Genomic DNA, 16,252 nt, shown 5'->3' on the forward strand with positions numbered 1-16,252 from the left:
ATCAGTTTAAAAGCCCAAACTGGGCGCCGGTTTAGCTCAGCAGTTAAATCGGCAGTTACATACAGAGGCTACAGTCCTTGCTGCGGCGGCCCCGGGTTCAACTCCCGCCCTCGGCCCTTTGCCGAGTGTCATCCCCACTCTCTCTTCCCCTGTTTCCAACACTATTCACTGTCCCCTCCCAATAAAAATCAACCTTCTCATAAACCCATCAAATGAAAAATTGAACCATGTAAACTATTTGACCCAATCGCGCCCTGACTGCGTTCTTCGGCGCATGCCCCCTGTCTTGACGTTAATGGGTGGTGATGTGAGGCATCCAAGTTAAACTGGACAACCTCGGAGAGCATGTTTTTAATTCAAACATTAAGAGACCTTTATATTATTGGACGGCTCGACGGAAAAAAGTCAAAAACATTGAACTTTTCGATATTCTGTAATTCTATCGCGTTTATTTTTAACATTGGAACATCCTCCCCTCGTGGTGTGCGACTGCCTTTGCGAGCAGCATCTCCACACAAGCTTTGAAAAACACATACTCAGAGAGAGAGAGAGAGAGGGAAAGGACTTCTTATACTTCGATCTTCTTATGCCACTATTTCAAAAGCTTTTAAGTGCAGCTGTGAAGTTACACATGTGCTGAAGTCAATGCATAATGTGCGCATGTCGCACAGTTGTTCCGATTAAATGCCCCGGCGCATTTAAACTCCAGAGCGTAATGGATCACACCCCATGTAAACAGCTGACCCGAAATCTTCAGTCAGAATGAGAATAAGTGTGCATGTAAACCCAGCTTCTGTTGCACCGGCTCCCTTTTTACCACGAACATGGGTACTGTAGTTTATTTTGAGTCAATCCTGCTGTTGTTAATAATCACTGGCGCGCCAAATGTTTTAATCCACGTCTGAAAATAGTCCCCAATGAATGCACTTTATCTGTTACATTTATTGAGAATAAAAGTGCCCAGCTGTTTAAGAGCCTCTTTAGAAAATAAAAGTACATATTTGTGATCCGTTTTTTAAAACATTTCCGTCTTGAGTGAGAACAAATGGGGCTTTCAGTGCAGCTCACAGGGGAAGTCTGAGAGTATTGAGAGACGGATTAACACGTTGTTGGATTTGGTCTTTTCGCAGGATTTTCTTGCGGAAAGAAAAATATCGAATAACAGCTGCTTCATCTTTAGAGACGCGAACGAGTCATTCAGAACCTTTTGAAATATATGATTAATGCTTTGAATTGATACACGAGGAATTAGGCACTTTATTCCCCGTTGTCCTACGTGTAGTCCCTGGACAAACAGGTCAAAGAAGAGGAGCTTCTCTTTTCTAAGGAACGACTTTAAACACAGAAATTGAGTTATCATCTCTCTCCATTACAGACAATGCTTAGTCTAGCTATGATAAAACACAGGCTTATATTGCAGCACTCCTCCCATCGATCTTTCATTCTCAGGCACAAATCCTCCTTTTGTCTCTCTCTCTCTCTGTTCCCATGTGTTGCATCCTCTCTCTCTCACGCACACACAAACCGAACCAATTCATGTCAAAGCGGGCTGGCGAAGTAGCTGTATTCTTTGAGAGACTGAGTCAGTGCTTGATCCTCAGTTTTGTCAAACGCATACACTTTTAAAACAAACAGGAGCCCTCCCCCCACAGCTTCTCTGTAGCACTGCTGTAAAATGAGGCTTACGCAAAGACACACCTTCAGCCGAGCATGCTGCATTTACCCGCCTTTCTCAGCTCCACACACACACAGACAGGTGAGGGCGAGCATTCACATATACAATTAGTGCACACATGTGACAAAGGGGTCTTCGGGGACGCGTTCCTCCTCGTGTTCGGGCCGGGCAGCGCGCACCAGGAGGAGATGAAAGTGTTGATTTGTGGCCAGGACGGGCTTTGATGATGAAACCTTCACTGTGAAGCAGTAATTATTAGACTGTATTGCTCTCTGTGGTCTTCATATCCTCTTATAATTACAACATAACATACTGTATAGTGGACCCTTTGTTACTGCGGTAATATTCTTTAAGACACACTGCCGCAGGGACCGACGCTCTGAAATGGGCTTGTAAAGACTCGAGCTAATGATTAATTTTCTCTCTGCTTTTCTCATTTTCGCTCCCTTCCTGTCATTCTGTCTTCCAATTGTCCTTCTTTATGGTCCCCTTTCCTCAATTCTTTATCCACTTATAACAATCTTCTTTTTGATCTTGCCTTTCCTCTCATCTCCTCCTGACCTCCCCTCCGCATCCTCCTACTCGCGCTCATCCCCTCGTCCTTTAATTACTTTATTTTCCCCTCCCTCCTCTCTCTCTTCTTTCTCCTTCCTTCGTCATATCTGCTCACGTCGTCGTCACCTCTACCTTTCCCTCCATCCTCTCTCCTGTCCTACTTTCTTCTCATGCAGGTCCAGAGTACATCTTGGATGCCACATCAACAGTATGTTATGCAACCTACAGTAAGTTTCCAGCCTGTTATGTCTCCCCAGCGGAGTCATTTTTGTCCATTATCCGACACTTCTCTCTGCCTTCTTGTCGCCCTACATTCCCGCCTGTCATCTCTGTGTGTACGCGTGTCTCTGTTCCTACTCCTCGTGCGCTTGTGAGTCTTCTAATCCCACAATATACAGGATTCATCTCAGTTATTCTCATTTGAAAGAGCCTGATGAGAAGCGTCAATGCCTTCAAATTGGCTTCCACAGGATTTCTGCAAACTGCGATCTGAGAAACCATACGTCTTCTTTTTGCTTAAATGCTCAATATGATTTCTTTGTAAGAGAATTAATGTCTTTTGTTTGTAATTTCCACTCATATTTGAGTGCGAATGAGGGAGCAAGTTGCTGAAAAAATGCAAACGCTAAGTATTGAAAGACTTCTGACAAGTCTATCATATGAGAGCGAACCAATGTCGTCCCCAAAACACACACATTAAAATTTAAAAACACTTTATCCCTGCATCTAAGGTCGAGCCTGCTGAATCAGCCTGGGAATAACCTCCTTAGAGCAGCATGGAGAGCTCAGCGGACCTCAGTCTGAATCTATAATAAAAGGCTGCCCCCTGGTGGTTTGAAAGAAAACTGCAGGCACAAGTTTGTGGTGGCAAAAATAGTGCTTATAGTCTTCCTGATCATTTTTCAGGGTGATGCTGTAAAATATGCAAACACATCAACATAAAGGCGACTCCACACACACATGATCCAGTGTGATAACCTTTTTGTTCATGAATCTCGTGGGTTCAGACTGACTGAGCTCCACACACTCTCATACACGCTGTATTAACACACATCTCACCGGCCACTGCATGAGGTACACCTGTACAGTATAATGCAGTTCAATCCAACAGCACTGCCACTGATTCTGCTTTTATGAAGTTTAGTTTTTGTTCACTTTTGTTTTGCTGAGAGTCTGAAGTGTGTAAATTCAATTCTGTTTGTTACTGAGGCCGTAGTTAAAGGTGGTGTTGTACTGAACTCAATTATATTTGTCCTTCCTATTTACACACATGAGGAGGCCACAGTATTAGAAACCTCTAATTATAATGCAGCTCAGTACAGCTCCACCAACAATTATGACCTTGATGCTGATATATCACTGAATTAACACCTGTATGACAGCTTAGAGAAAAGCCTGTACATTACAGGGCGGCACCGACTCAGTGGTAGAGTCGGTCGTCTTTCAATCGGAAGGTCGGAGGTTCGATCCCCAGCTCCCTCATGTAGGACTCCCCCAGTCCTTGGGCAAGACATTGGACAAATGTGATATCTGATTGACAGTTGGGCACTTTATGTAGCAGCCTCTGCCATCAGTATGTGAAAGGGTGACTGTGATATGTAGTGTAAAAGCAGCTTTGAGTGGTCGCAAAGACTAGAAAAGCGCTATATAAGTACAGTCCATTTACCATTTACAGGCAACATGAAAGCAAATGTTATGGCTGAGCTGGTGTATTGGATTACATTATATTTTTCAGGTGTACCTAATGAAGTGGCCAACACAGTAACGTTAAAGTATGCACACCAGAGCTCTCATAAAATTAGCTAAAATGGCTAAAGTTACTGGCATGGAGTAACAAGGGAGAGGACGATGAGTTCTTTGATTTGGATGATTACTGGGTAGTCGGGGACTGACACTGTGAGAAAGGAATGAATGAAGAAATATGGTAAAAATGTGTCTTAACACAGGATTTAAAATCAAAAACAGTGTCCGCGGATCGAATACGAAGTGGAAGACTGTTCCAGAGCTGAGCTGCCATTACAGAAAAAGCTCAATCACCTTTTGACCCTTGGGCAGTAATGCGTTAAAAGTTCACTTATATACTCTGGTGCCAGGCCGTGTAAAGCCTTGTATGTGATGAGTTGATTTTAAGATGGATTCTAAAAGATATTGGTAACCAGTGCAGTGCAGCTAAACCTGGGATGATGTGGGAGGTACGCTTTGTCTTCGTGAGTCTGACTGCGGAGCTCAGCACAATCTGAAGTTGGGCTACAGCTCATGCACATAAACAGGGCATTGCAATAGTCCAACCGTGAAGAAATGAAAGCGTGAATAATTCTTTCTGTGTCGTTTAAAGAAAGCATTGACTGTGCATGTAGGTGTGCAGTCAATAACACTGTAAATCTCACCTGCAGATTCCCTCGCTTCTCTTTTACCAGCTCACACGCAAACACAAGCGCACACACGTCAAGGTTTCCTTTGTTTTTTTCCATGGCCTGCACAGAGATCTGTCTTTAATTGTTGCTTCATACGGCAGGTGGAAGCTCAATATTTCACTGGTTTTCTGAGTACAGCAGCATCGATGGAGAAGAGAAGTATCAGCAGGATAGATTCAGGTTCTGCTCACGCGTGCTTTAGGTGAAAATAACCTTTATGACATCCTAAACATTTATTCACAGTAGTTCACATTCCCAAAGGTTCAGTGTGCATTAGTGATTTTATATTAACTGTTTAACTGGACTGTAAAACATGCATTTAATTTTTATTCTCAGTTTTAATCACACACCTGTTTTGCAGGAAGAGTTTGCATGCAGGGGAAAGAAATGAATGTCATTTTTATAGAAAAATCCGTCAAGAAGTGAGAGAGTCAACCGTAAAACGAGTGCACAATTCAGAGAGAATATCATGGCCATCATAGCTGCAGCCCTAAAACGCGGCAGCCACGACATCCCATGATGCTGTTGTCCCCTCTGGGATGTCTTGCAAAGGAGGAGTAAGATTCCCCCGTAGAGCAGGCTTTCACCTTACACGTGTTTTTCCAGGAAATAAAGTCGGCTTCTCTTACAAAGAGACAGAAGTCAGATTTTATCACCCACTTTTATCTAACTGTAACACTTAATGAGTTGGGTTCTCGCCAACATCTGCAGACTTTTTCATACCTAGAAAATTCAGCTCTGCTCCATTAAAAGAGTCAGCAGCAGTGAGATGGATGATAGCAGCGGCACAGATTTGCTATATCAGCCGTGCACTGAGGGAATCCAGCAAACACAATAGTTAAACTTGTTCCAAATTCTGCAGCCTCCAAATTCTCTCTGTAGTTCTCGCTTCCTATCTGCTTCCTCTTTGTGTCGATCTGCCAACTCCTAAAAACATTCTGTTGTCATGTCTGATTAAAATGATGTCTGTGAGAGAGGATAATACCCCTCTGTTAATGTGTTTTCAAACAAATGTCCCATCTAATTATCTGGCAGGCCGCTTGATACGACTTCCTAAGACTTGGGAGAAGAAAGAGGGAGAGCCTCAGAGATTGGAGAAAAGAGGAAATAAATAAATAAGTGAACTGTGTGTGTTTGACAGAGAGAGGACAGGGTAAAGAGACAGGCGCGGGGAAACGAGAGGAAAGGCGGGATTACAAAGAATAAATCGGGAACAAAGAAAAGAAAACAACTGCTGCAAAAGCATGTCTGTGCTGCGCGCGCCTGCTCCCCAGCCTTGTCTCTGCATAGTCAAAATCCCTGTTAGACAACAAAGGCGAAGGCTAGTCATTGTATTTCCTGGATATAGAAGAGCTTGGCAAATTAAAGCTGCAGCAGGGAGGGAGGCGGAGGGAGAGACACAGTGGCTTAATTCTGTTCCTATGGTAGCAGTGGCTTCCTCCTCGCTGCTCAAGCACGGTTAAAGAGCGGTGACTAACTTCGATTAAAGCTGTGCAGTCATTGACACATTTAGGTTGATGCACACGAGTAGGCCTTAGTCAACAGTCAATCACACAGTTAGAGTTTTAAATGTTGGAGCACCAAAACTGGGAGGTTAAGTTGTGCATCACTTACACACATAGAGATACACACTGTGGACCAAAGATGGACGACGAGTCTCCTTCTGCTCTCACTGTATGAAATTGAAGCCAAAATAGCCCTGTGATGGGTGCTGCCATCTTACGATGTTGACGTCATTTGGAGCCAGAGCTGCGCAGTAGAGGTCGGCGAGTGGAGCTGTAGAAGCCGCTTCCACTAAACAAAACACACACTTAGATTCTGAAAAAAAATTGTAAAGAGCCTGCCTATTTAAGCTTCTTGTGTTGGTCTGAAGCAGATGACCACAGATATGGAAACTTCAGTGACTGTAGTGATTGTTTTAGTTACGTCTCCTCTCGTCGTTCCTCCTCTACTCTACTAATCCAGAACAGATCGGCTGCAGGAGCCGGATTTGTCAACAGAGCTGTCAATCTTTTGAATCTCTTTTTATAGCATCAAATAACTAATTAAAAATAAACTTGTCAGAAAAATGAACACTTGGACGTAAATCAGCATGATAAGAACTAACTATAATGACAGAAACCGTGTTTGAGAAACATTTATTTGACGTGTATTTTGATTTTATAGTTTGATGTCTCATCTGTTAACATGGAGGAGGCGGGCTTTATGACCTATACTGCAGCCAGTCAGCAGGGGGCGCTCAAAATGTTTTGGCTTCACTTTAAGGGAGCTGTCATGTCGTCCATCTTTTTATACAGTCTATGCTGTGGACACACAAGTTAATGAAAGGAAGAAGGAATGACAGAGCTAAGTGCTGCTTTAAATCCTGCAGGACTAAAGAAGGTGCACATATGTGCACTCACACCTCTAACTGTGAACATGCCCTCTCTCAAGTTAAATCACACACACTTGCACAAAGCGCACCTATACACACAGTGGAGTGCCTTAAGGACTGTGTGTTTCTGAGCCTTGGTGCAATGCCCAGATTACTTGAACCCGCTGTCTTTACATCCTAATTAGTGAGAGGATGTCTTTGTGCATAATTACTCACAAATCCCCCCTACAGGAAATGAATGCATTACCCTAACCATGCATAGCAAGAGAGACAAGGAAGGCGGCATGTTAAACTCATTTGAGAAGACAAATGGGGTGAAGAAGAACAGACAAATCAGCACAAAACCCAGGCTCCGAATAGTGCTTTATACAGTGCATGCATGTGAGTGCATGTTATGAGTTTACGACCCAGCGGTATCTGTATTGTGGCTTTATGTGCTCCTGTAAAATCTTGTAAAAATAACTGAGGGTGTAGTTTCAGTTTGTAAAATAATTATGTGCTTTCCAGACCACCTGAGAGGGAGCAAAAGCTGCCGCTTCACATCCTTTGCATACTCACACGCACACACCTCTTGTCTAACCAGCTTCAGTTACTGGTTTTCTCACTAAAAGTGTGTCATTACACTAATACCGCGCATTTGATGCTGCGCGGTGCCCGCCTGCAGCATTCTGCTAGTCTGCTTCACTTCTCTGCTGGAAAATTGACAGCAAAAGAGGAGGGAGGAGAAGAAGAAGAAGAAGAGAGGAAGGAGTGAGTGAGAGAAAGTGCGAGTTCAAAGTTGAAGCAGATCTTGTGTTTTTCTCTCTCATGTCCTCGGGGAGAAGATAACTGTCTGTCTTGCGCGCTCGTTTATTGCTTACCCCGGGAAAAAAAAAATGTCTGATACAGGAAAAAACATGAGCACTCGCTCTCGCACAAACAATCACACACTCATCACACAGTGGCTAATGCATGGTGTCCGCCCGCGTGCAGACACACACGGAGCCGGCGAGTTTAACACTTGCGCGGCGATAAATCAGAGCAGACAATTAGTCATTGTGGGTTTCCTTTTGCTTTGTGCGGCTTTCTGTCTGCGTGGAGGCCCGCTGCGAGATTGGATGAAGTGAGAGAAAGAGCGAGGGAGGATGAGAAATCATTAAAGCAGAGATTGTATTATATAGATGGATGGAAAGCCGGGGTATTAGCTGGATTCTGGCTGCTTAATCTACCTGCTGGAGCCAAAGATTTGTGCGGGTTCGTGGGTAGATCTGTTGATGCGTCTGTGCGTGGATGCTACTATGTGTGTGTGATGTTCAGGTTTGTGTTGACAGAGCATTTCTGAAAGCCAGGCGGGTGTGTTCTTCAAACAGATCTCCCAATGAAGACAGCAGTCAGGAGGAAGCGTGCTCACTACTGTTAACAGCTCTGAGTGCGTGTGTGTGTGTGTGTGTGCGCGCCTCCCTGTGAAGCTTGCAGACATAAGAATCTTCACTTACAGATCAGCTACTGTGAACAACTCTGACAGACTGTATATGCCTTCGAGAGGAACGCTTTACACAGCTCAAACTTTCATTACCCAGTGTGCGTGTGTGTTTACCTATGTATTCAAGCCTCCCTATAAAACCCTACTCACACACAGCTGTTCAAACGACCATACAGTCACACTTTAGCCTAAAATACCTAAATGTAACACCTTTAATACCTGTTCTTGTCTCAACATGCAGCCACAGACGTGCTGACTGCTCTCTGAAGCGATGCTGACACATTTTCACTGATGCTCGCTGTCTGTCTGCGCTCATGGGAAGTGTAGTTAAACAGCAATCACGCATGCACAGCGTTTACCTCTACAGGAATGTTAGCAGGCGTCTCAGCAGCACACTGTGCGAGGAGCCTCCTATTAAATCTATACAGAGCTGTTGAGTCTGTAGCAGCAGCTGTACTGGAAAAGTGGAGCTCAGCGCATCAAGGTGTTAGCAGGCATCAAAGCCCTTCACATGGAGCAGATTTACTGTAAAAGCCTTTCTGCTGCATTCAGAGGTGTGTTCTGTCAAGCCTGCCTGCCAAGGTAGCTGTAATGCCGTGTACAAAGTCAAACCATTTGCAGGCATCAAACTTAACTAGGTTGGAAGTCTTTCTACTCGCTATTTCTACGAGCTGCAAGTCTTTAAAAATGTCTTACTTAGCTACGTAGAATAAAAAAACATCATTTTTTCCCTGCAGTAAACACGGAGAGGCTCATATGAAAATACAGGTTTTTGCTTTCTTGCTTGAAATTAGATGAGAAGATTAAAAACACTCTCAAATATGTCCAGCAAAGTAAAGCTACAGCCACAAGAGTGTTAGCATAGCGTAGCTTAAAGAAATGCTGATGGGGGACTGCTAGAATGCAGCAGCCATGCTATCTTCAGTAACTTTCTTTGTCACTGTTCATGTCCGAAATAACACGTTTTGTGCAAATTACACAAAAGAAGTAACTTATTTATGATGTGCTTATTTGTAGGTTTTTACATTTAAAAAGAGAGAGGCTAGCTTTGTCCCTATTGGCATTCTTCAGGCTAAGCTAGGCTAGGCTGAGAACCTCCTTTCTGTAGCTTTATAGTTAGCATTCAAACAAAAGGGTAGTCCCATTCTAATCTTCCCATTCATCTCCTAACAAGAAAATAAAATAAGGATGTCCCACAAAGAGTGTTAGTATAGCGTAGCTTACAGAAATGCTGCAGGGGGGTAGGGGACAGCATGCAGCAGCCATGCTAGCCGTGTCCTAAATTAGCATGCTTTCTTGTTTGTTCATTAACTTTCTTTGTCATTGTACAAGAGGTAACTTATTTGTGACGTTTGTAGGTGCTCATTTGTAGGTTTTTACATTTAAAAAGAGAGAGCTCGCTTTTTTCAGTGTTGCCACTCTTTAGGCTAAGCTAGGCTAAGCTGAGAACCTCCTTTCTGTAGCTTTATAGTTAGCGTTCTGATAAAAGAAGGAATCTTCTCATCAAACTCTTAACAAGAATAAAAATAAGGACATCCCACAAAATATTTAACAACTCCATCCCTTCATTCGTCTTCTCCATCCCTCCTTCACCTCACCCTTAACTCTGCCTGTCAGATAAACACTTCATGACTGGATATAACTGTTTCTTAGCTTTGTCCAACAATATCTATACCTCAACCGGTCATGTTTCCTTCCTCCCCTCCTGCCTCAGGGTGCTGTGATCACCCCAGCCGCCGCCATCGAGCCTAGTTTGTCTCTTCACCCCTCCAGTGTAATGGCTCCTCTCACCCAGCAGATGAACCACCTGTCTCTGGGCACCACAGGCACCGTGAGTCACAGCTCTTACCTCCTCCAAACAATCTCAGTGTTCGTCTTTTTCACTTGTAATACATTTTATTTAATTAGTCTGCAGAGATTCTAGCAACAACAGCCTTCATGAAGTTTAAAATATGTCTAAAATGTGCAGTGACCCTGGACCAAGCCAAATAATGGTAGACTATATTTTAAAATGTCTCAGGAAATGTCAGACTGTACTTTTAATTTATAAAGGACTTACTGTTTGAGCCTGTATTATACTGCCTGTGCCCCTCCCTCTCTCTGCAGTACATGCCTGCTGCAGCCGCTGCTCCTATGCAAGGAACCTACATTCCCCAGTACACTGCAGTGCCTGCCTCTGCCATCACAGTGGAAGTAAGGACAAATAGAGGTTGTTTATTCACTTAATTGTTGTAACTCCTCAAACCAGCTTCATACAGCAGCCTATAAAAAGCTTTACAGGCCTCACGTTGCTTGGATATTTAGGATCACTCACTATAATTCACATATATTTCTGTTACATTGCCCCTCTTGGATAAATTAGATGCTAGTAAATGAGGATGTGTTTTATACAGGTCATCGTTTCGTAGGAATTCAGTGAGACCTCTGTGTCAGTTGCTTATTTATTGCCACTGGAGAAACTTAAGGATATAAGCCAAGATAATATCAGAGTCAGGGTGTGAGTTAGGGTGAGATATTTCCAATAATTTACCTAAACTCCCAGAGGCAAGAGGAACTATTATCGAATAATTTTATAAGCAGCAGAAATGTGTTTGCTTCCCTTTTAATCAATACCAAGTGAGTTTCTGTCTTTGCTAAACTTTTTTGATGTTCTGAGGGAACTTTTTATCAGTGCTGTGTGGGACAGAGAGTTCGTTTGTTTGATAGAAGTTAAAATTAAACCTTCTGACAGTATTTCATATCTGACTTGTGTCTTTGTTTCTGGTGTCAGGGCGTGGTGACAGACTCGTCTCCACAGACAGCAGCCCCCTCCTCGCAGGACGCCAGCGGGCAGCAGCCTTTATCAGTGGAGAATACAGGAGATCATGCCTACTCCTACCAGCAGACTAAGTGAGTCAATAGACGTCTCTATTACGGATGGATGCCAATGTGGGACAATGTGGGAATGTGATCGGCACTAATATAAACCTAACTTAGATGTACCATGAATATTAGTATTTTCATTTCAGAGAGGTCTTATTTTCCATTTTCAGAATAAAGCTTTTTAAAGTTTCAGTCTCTTTGGCGGCACCTATGGCGCTAAACGGTAATTGCGTGAGCACACTTCCCAGAAATCCAGACAGTGCTGCATGTGTGACGTCCGCGGTTGGCTCCGGTTGTAACTCTTGATTTTCCTCGTTGACGGTCGCTTTCCTTTTTTTTGCCTTCATCTGAGCGTCGAATTTGTTTCATGTTCTTTGGATTTTCACTTATTTTTGAAGTTGTATCTGTTGTCATCCATCTTTTCTTTGTTTGTTCAGCCATAGTAGATTACTGTTTACTCGCAACACTTGCAGAGACCGGAAAAGCAGCCGCTTAGCTCCGCCTACCCTCTCTGGCAGACCAACCACTGCTGGGTGATGGAAAACGCGTCACTAACTGGGCGCTACTTGTGATTTTTTCTGCGAAAGTTAAATAAAAATCTTCAAGATTATCACTTTAAAGCTGCCAGGAAGTCTTCTTAAATCAATTATCAAAAAAAGGCCTGGAAACAGTGGAAATAAACCTCGGCTTGCTGGTCATTTGGCATTGGCAAATATATCCCTCATTAAATCATAAATTTTACACTGTTTTGGTACTGATCATCATTCATCATCGATTCTTGTCAAGAAAGCAGGTAATTGTTGTTGGAGCCACATAGTTGCTTTAATAATTTATTGAATATTTAGATTTTATTTATTAAAGCTCCTGTGAGGAACATTCGGTTTGTGTTGATTTTGGCGCCCCCTGTGGACAAAGCTGTACCTCTTATCTCTTTGCTGATTTTGTCCTGTAGATGCTTGAGTGGTGTTTTTTAACAAACAATCTCATCCTGCTTTCTTTAACAGTCATATGTATCACTCACTTTAAACTTTTGCCCTGGAAAATGTAAACAAAGGCAGCGTGCAGTTAATCGCTTCGTCTGACACCTAACCCCCCCCCCAGGAGTTTGAGGCATTAAAAATAGCTATACTGAAATAATCAGTCTTGCCGCTGATGGTCTGGTTTGCTTTTGTAGGTCATATAGAGTAATCAGAGTTAATTTCACACAGTTTCATGACCAACACCCCCCTCACCTGTGATAGGCGGAGGAGACAGGCGACTGCAGCACCTCATGTATGCAGTTTTAGACCACTGCCAAACCTCCAAAAGCTTATTGTTGAGGAAGTCCGTTCGCACGGTGATGCAGCGGCCTCGTCCTTTGCTTCGGTGAGACTGATCCTTTTGTTTGATTTGTGGCTCTTGAAATAAACTACCAAAGATGAAAAAGAAAAGTTGTGGCTCATTGGTCGTTTGGGTGCCTCAAATACAAACGCATATCCTGTAGAACCACCTGGAAAGAGGAAGGTATTGCTCTTTTAAGTGTGTTCCCCAAATTTCGGATGCCAAGATGTTTCATTATTAAGCATGGAAAAACACCGGACAGAAAAAGAGTAACAGTAAACTGTTTTTTTAAGGTTGTGATTTTAGTCAAATAAATCCTGTTGAATTGTGTGGCTGTAACCAGACTCAGGCGGCTTCAGTGTGTAGACAAAATGTTTTGTTCTGTGCTTTTTGCTCACAGAATCATGTCAACCTTTGCTTGTACAACACCCTCTGAATTTTTATCTCCCTCCAGGTGTTTATTCGTCTTGTTTTCTGCCTCCTAGATAACCAGCTGGCGGTTTTCTTTACAAACAGCGTCCAGACAAAGGATGTTGTGCCTCCTTTTGAAACCGTGACATTGTCCACAGTCTTCTTTTTTCCTCTGACTTGTTTTTCTGTCTCCCCTAGATAAGGAGATTGGTGGGAATCGTTGCTGCATTGCCTTCAGAAGGACTGCACTGAGGCGCTGGAGACACACGGAGAATCAAAATGAAACGGGGACAAAAAAAAAAGAGGTGACACGGGCAACACTGAGGGGAGATGCTTCCACTGTGCACAGGCACCAAATACATGACAACATGAAGAAAAAATCTATTATGTTTCTTACCTGGTTGAGGCAAGAAAAAGACAAAGGAAAAAAAGAAGTGATGGTTTTCTGGACTTGAGGACGATGAAATCAAACGCAGTCTGCTACTTTGAGTTTATCATTTCTCACTGTGAGAATGGACTTTGCCTCCAAAGGAAGAAGAGAGGACATAGACTGAAAACTCAACCAACAAACTGTACAGAAAAAAAGAACATTTGAATGTGCAGGTAGATTTTCAGACTTTTTTATTAAAAAAAAAGAAGGAAGCAAAAAGCGTAGGAGAAAAAACAGATTGTCTTCCTTTGATATTAAGCTACATTATTTTCATTCTTTTTATTATTTGAGTAGTTTTCTAGGATATCAATGTTTTTTCGTAAATCTTTATTGCCTTAATTTTCTCAAACTTTGGGACAAAAGTTTCCAGAGTGTTGAATTTAAAAAAAAAAAAGACTAATGTTTGAATGATTTGAGAGGTTTGTTGGAGATGAAATCTACAAAGCTATCTGTACAGGATTAAAAAAAAAGGTTGTATTTGTATGAAGATTTTAAATTATGTGGTGCGGTGCAGCTCATGTCGGTCGGTATGAAAAAAAAAAATCTTCCTTCACACGACTTGTGGGGTCAATCCACTGCTTCCAAACACAGTTTGGTTTAATCATTGGAGAAAAAAAAAGTTGAGTTTTTCCATCACATTTGTACTTTTTATGGATTTATTTCCCGTTTGTTTCAGATATTTTTAACCTTCAGACGGTTTTTTGATTTGCCTGCTTTGCTTGTCTCACTGCAAAAAGAAAAGAAGAAGAAGAAAAAAAAAAAACACGCTAGGATTTTTAAATGTGCAAAAAGCAATAGTTTTAGTAAAACTGTTGACAGTTTCTTGAGTCTTTCTTAACTGTTGAACAAAAGCAGCCTACAGGTGGCATTTTTATACCAAAGATGAAGAAACTAGGTAGTGAAGAGATCTTCCTTACTGTATGTTGCTTTTCTTAATGTTTTCTTTTCACCTCTGAAACGGAGATGTTTCTCGCTTGTTTGTGTGTGAGACGATCGTATCGGTGACTCACAGGAAGCAGTGTGTCTTGAAAACAGCGGCCTCAATGCGCTCTGGGATGTTTGATTCTCTTATGATCAATGAGAATGCATTTGTGGAGCAGACGCCCTGTGGTTGGAGAAAAAGGAGGAGGTGGGTATAATACTTTAAAACTTATGTATACAGCCAACATACACCCTCTCCAGGCTGCAGTGACCGTTCTCAAATCCTAAGCTCAGGCTCTGAGATGCTGTAAAGCAGGGGTCTCCAACCTTTTCTCATCTGAGAGCTACTTTGAAAAAATGACTTGCATTACATCACTCTAATTGCTGGTGGCGCCACATGTTGATTATTTTGTCGACTGAAACGTCGGTACCACAGATGAGGCACACACACTTGTCCTCCACACTCATGAATAAAAACTTTCCCACTGCTTTACTGCTTTTACTCCTCACTTTAGCTCAACTAGTATACAGCATAACTGACCCGCCCTGTCGATGGAGGTTGCTGCAACATTGCTGTGATTGGTTAGGTTCAGACGTTTTTTATTGACAGCTGATAGGCCTATCATCTTATTTTGAATTGGGGGGGGGTGGGACATGTGTGTTTGATTGAATTAAAGTGGGAAGAGGCTTTCAAGGTGCATTTATTGTAGAAGGATTTTTTTGTCTGTGAACCTTTTGGGGAGCGACTAAAATCTAGCTCGCAAGCTACCTGTTGGAGACCCCTGCTGTAAATCATCGTGCAGCCAGCCAAAATCCTCTAGATTAAATACCTTTGAATGCATATTATCGGTTCGCACAGCAAACCATTTAACGCCACTGTCTTGCCAAACACAAGCCATTTAAAATGTGAGCGAAGATGCTGATCTCTGTCAGAGGAACAAAATCATTTCAGCTTCTGTGTATTTTTAAAAGGACGAGGAGAGATGTTTAGTTTTTCTTTTTGTGTTGCCTTTTTTTTGAGAATCGATTATGATGTTTGAGCTGCTAAATACTTTTCATTATTGGGGATTTAGGTTGTCTTGGGCCGGGTGGGTGTGGAAGAGGCAAACGACCACTTTGAGCCAAGATAAAGACAGTAAATCGTTTTGTATGACTTTGGGACATTTACAGCATCACACATCTTAAGCTTGTGCCTCTTTTAAAGTGAAAGAAGAGAAATGTTCCTGGCTGCAGCCCTCAAAAAACACAAATATGAGAACATTTCTCTCATCACATGGGTCAAATCTCCAGAGTAGAATCTGCATCATTTGTCAAGAGCGAAAATAACAACAAAAGAAATCCTCATTGGACTTTAACTGTCTGAAACTTGCTCTGGAGGTCACGCTCTCAAAGCCACACCCACCTGAGCTGGAATGAAAGGAAGCTAACGGAGATGGAGGAACAGACGGACACATAGGAGAAGCATGGTTCAACCAAAATCAACCAGAAACAAACCTCTATGGGAAAATAAATTATTGAAAGAAGAGCGCGAGAGAGAGAGAGTAGAGACGGCGAGAACAAAAGTAATATTTATGAGATCTTTTTTGTACAGGTGTGTAAAAGAAGATGCAACAGAAATAACTTTGATGATGATGCTATTTTTTTATTTGCTTGGTCACATGCCTCCCATGTCTTTCAAATTGTGATTCTGAGAGTGTCTGTAGAACCAGTGGATATTGCTGTAGTTTCAAATGTCTTTTTTCTTTTTTGTTTTCTTTTTAGACAAATCTTTCAATAAAAAATGTTTAAAACAGTCAATGGTCATCTTGTGTATTCTGCAGGTACAACG

The 16,252-nt window shown here is 42.3% G+C and overlaps 1 protein-coding gene across 3 annotated transcripts in view; it reads left to right on the plus strand.

Moving 5' to 3' along the window:
* The window catches only part of LOC138583777 (RNA-binding motif, single-stranded-interacting protein 3-like), a 149,606-nt gene extending 133,389 nt beyond the window's left edge, over positions 1–16,217 (plus strand). For 2 of the 3 annotated variants that reach the window (XM_069655765.1, XM_069655766.1), the window contains exons 10-14: positions 2,407–2,457; positions 10,195–10,311; positions 10,587–10,673; positions 11,251–11,369; positions 13,272–16,217. In XM_069655765.1, coding sequence (XP_069511866.1) covers positions 2,407–2,457; positions 10,195–10,311; positions 10,587–10,673; positions 11,251–11,369; positions 13,272–13,275 — 378 coding nt within the window. In that variant the 3' untranslated portion in view covers positions 13,276–16,217. Of the gene's footprint in view, positions 1–2,406; positions 2,458–10,194; positions 10,312–10,586; positions 10,674–11,250; positions 11,374–13,271 lie in introns of those variants that run through there. The other variant, XM_069655767.1, reaches the window with a different exon arrangement.
* Positions 16,218–16,252: the final 35 nt, after the last annotated feature.

This window comes from Semicossyphus pulcher, unplaced genomic scaffold (genome assembly GCF_022749685.1).
Source record: "Semicossyphus pulcher isolate SPU_LCO1_2020_fin unplaced genomic scaffold, fSemPul1.0.p SCAF_9, whole genome shotgun sequence".
In the NCBI taxonomy this organism is placed as follows: Eukaryota; Metazoa; Chordata; class Actinopteri; order Labriformes; family Labridae; genus Semicossyphus; species Semicossyphus pulcher.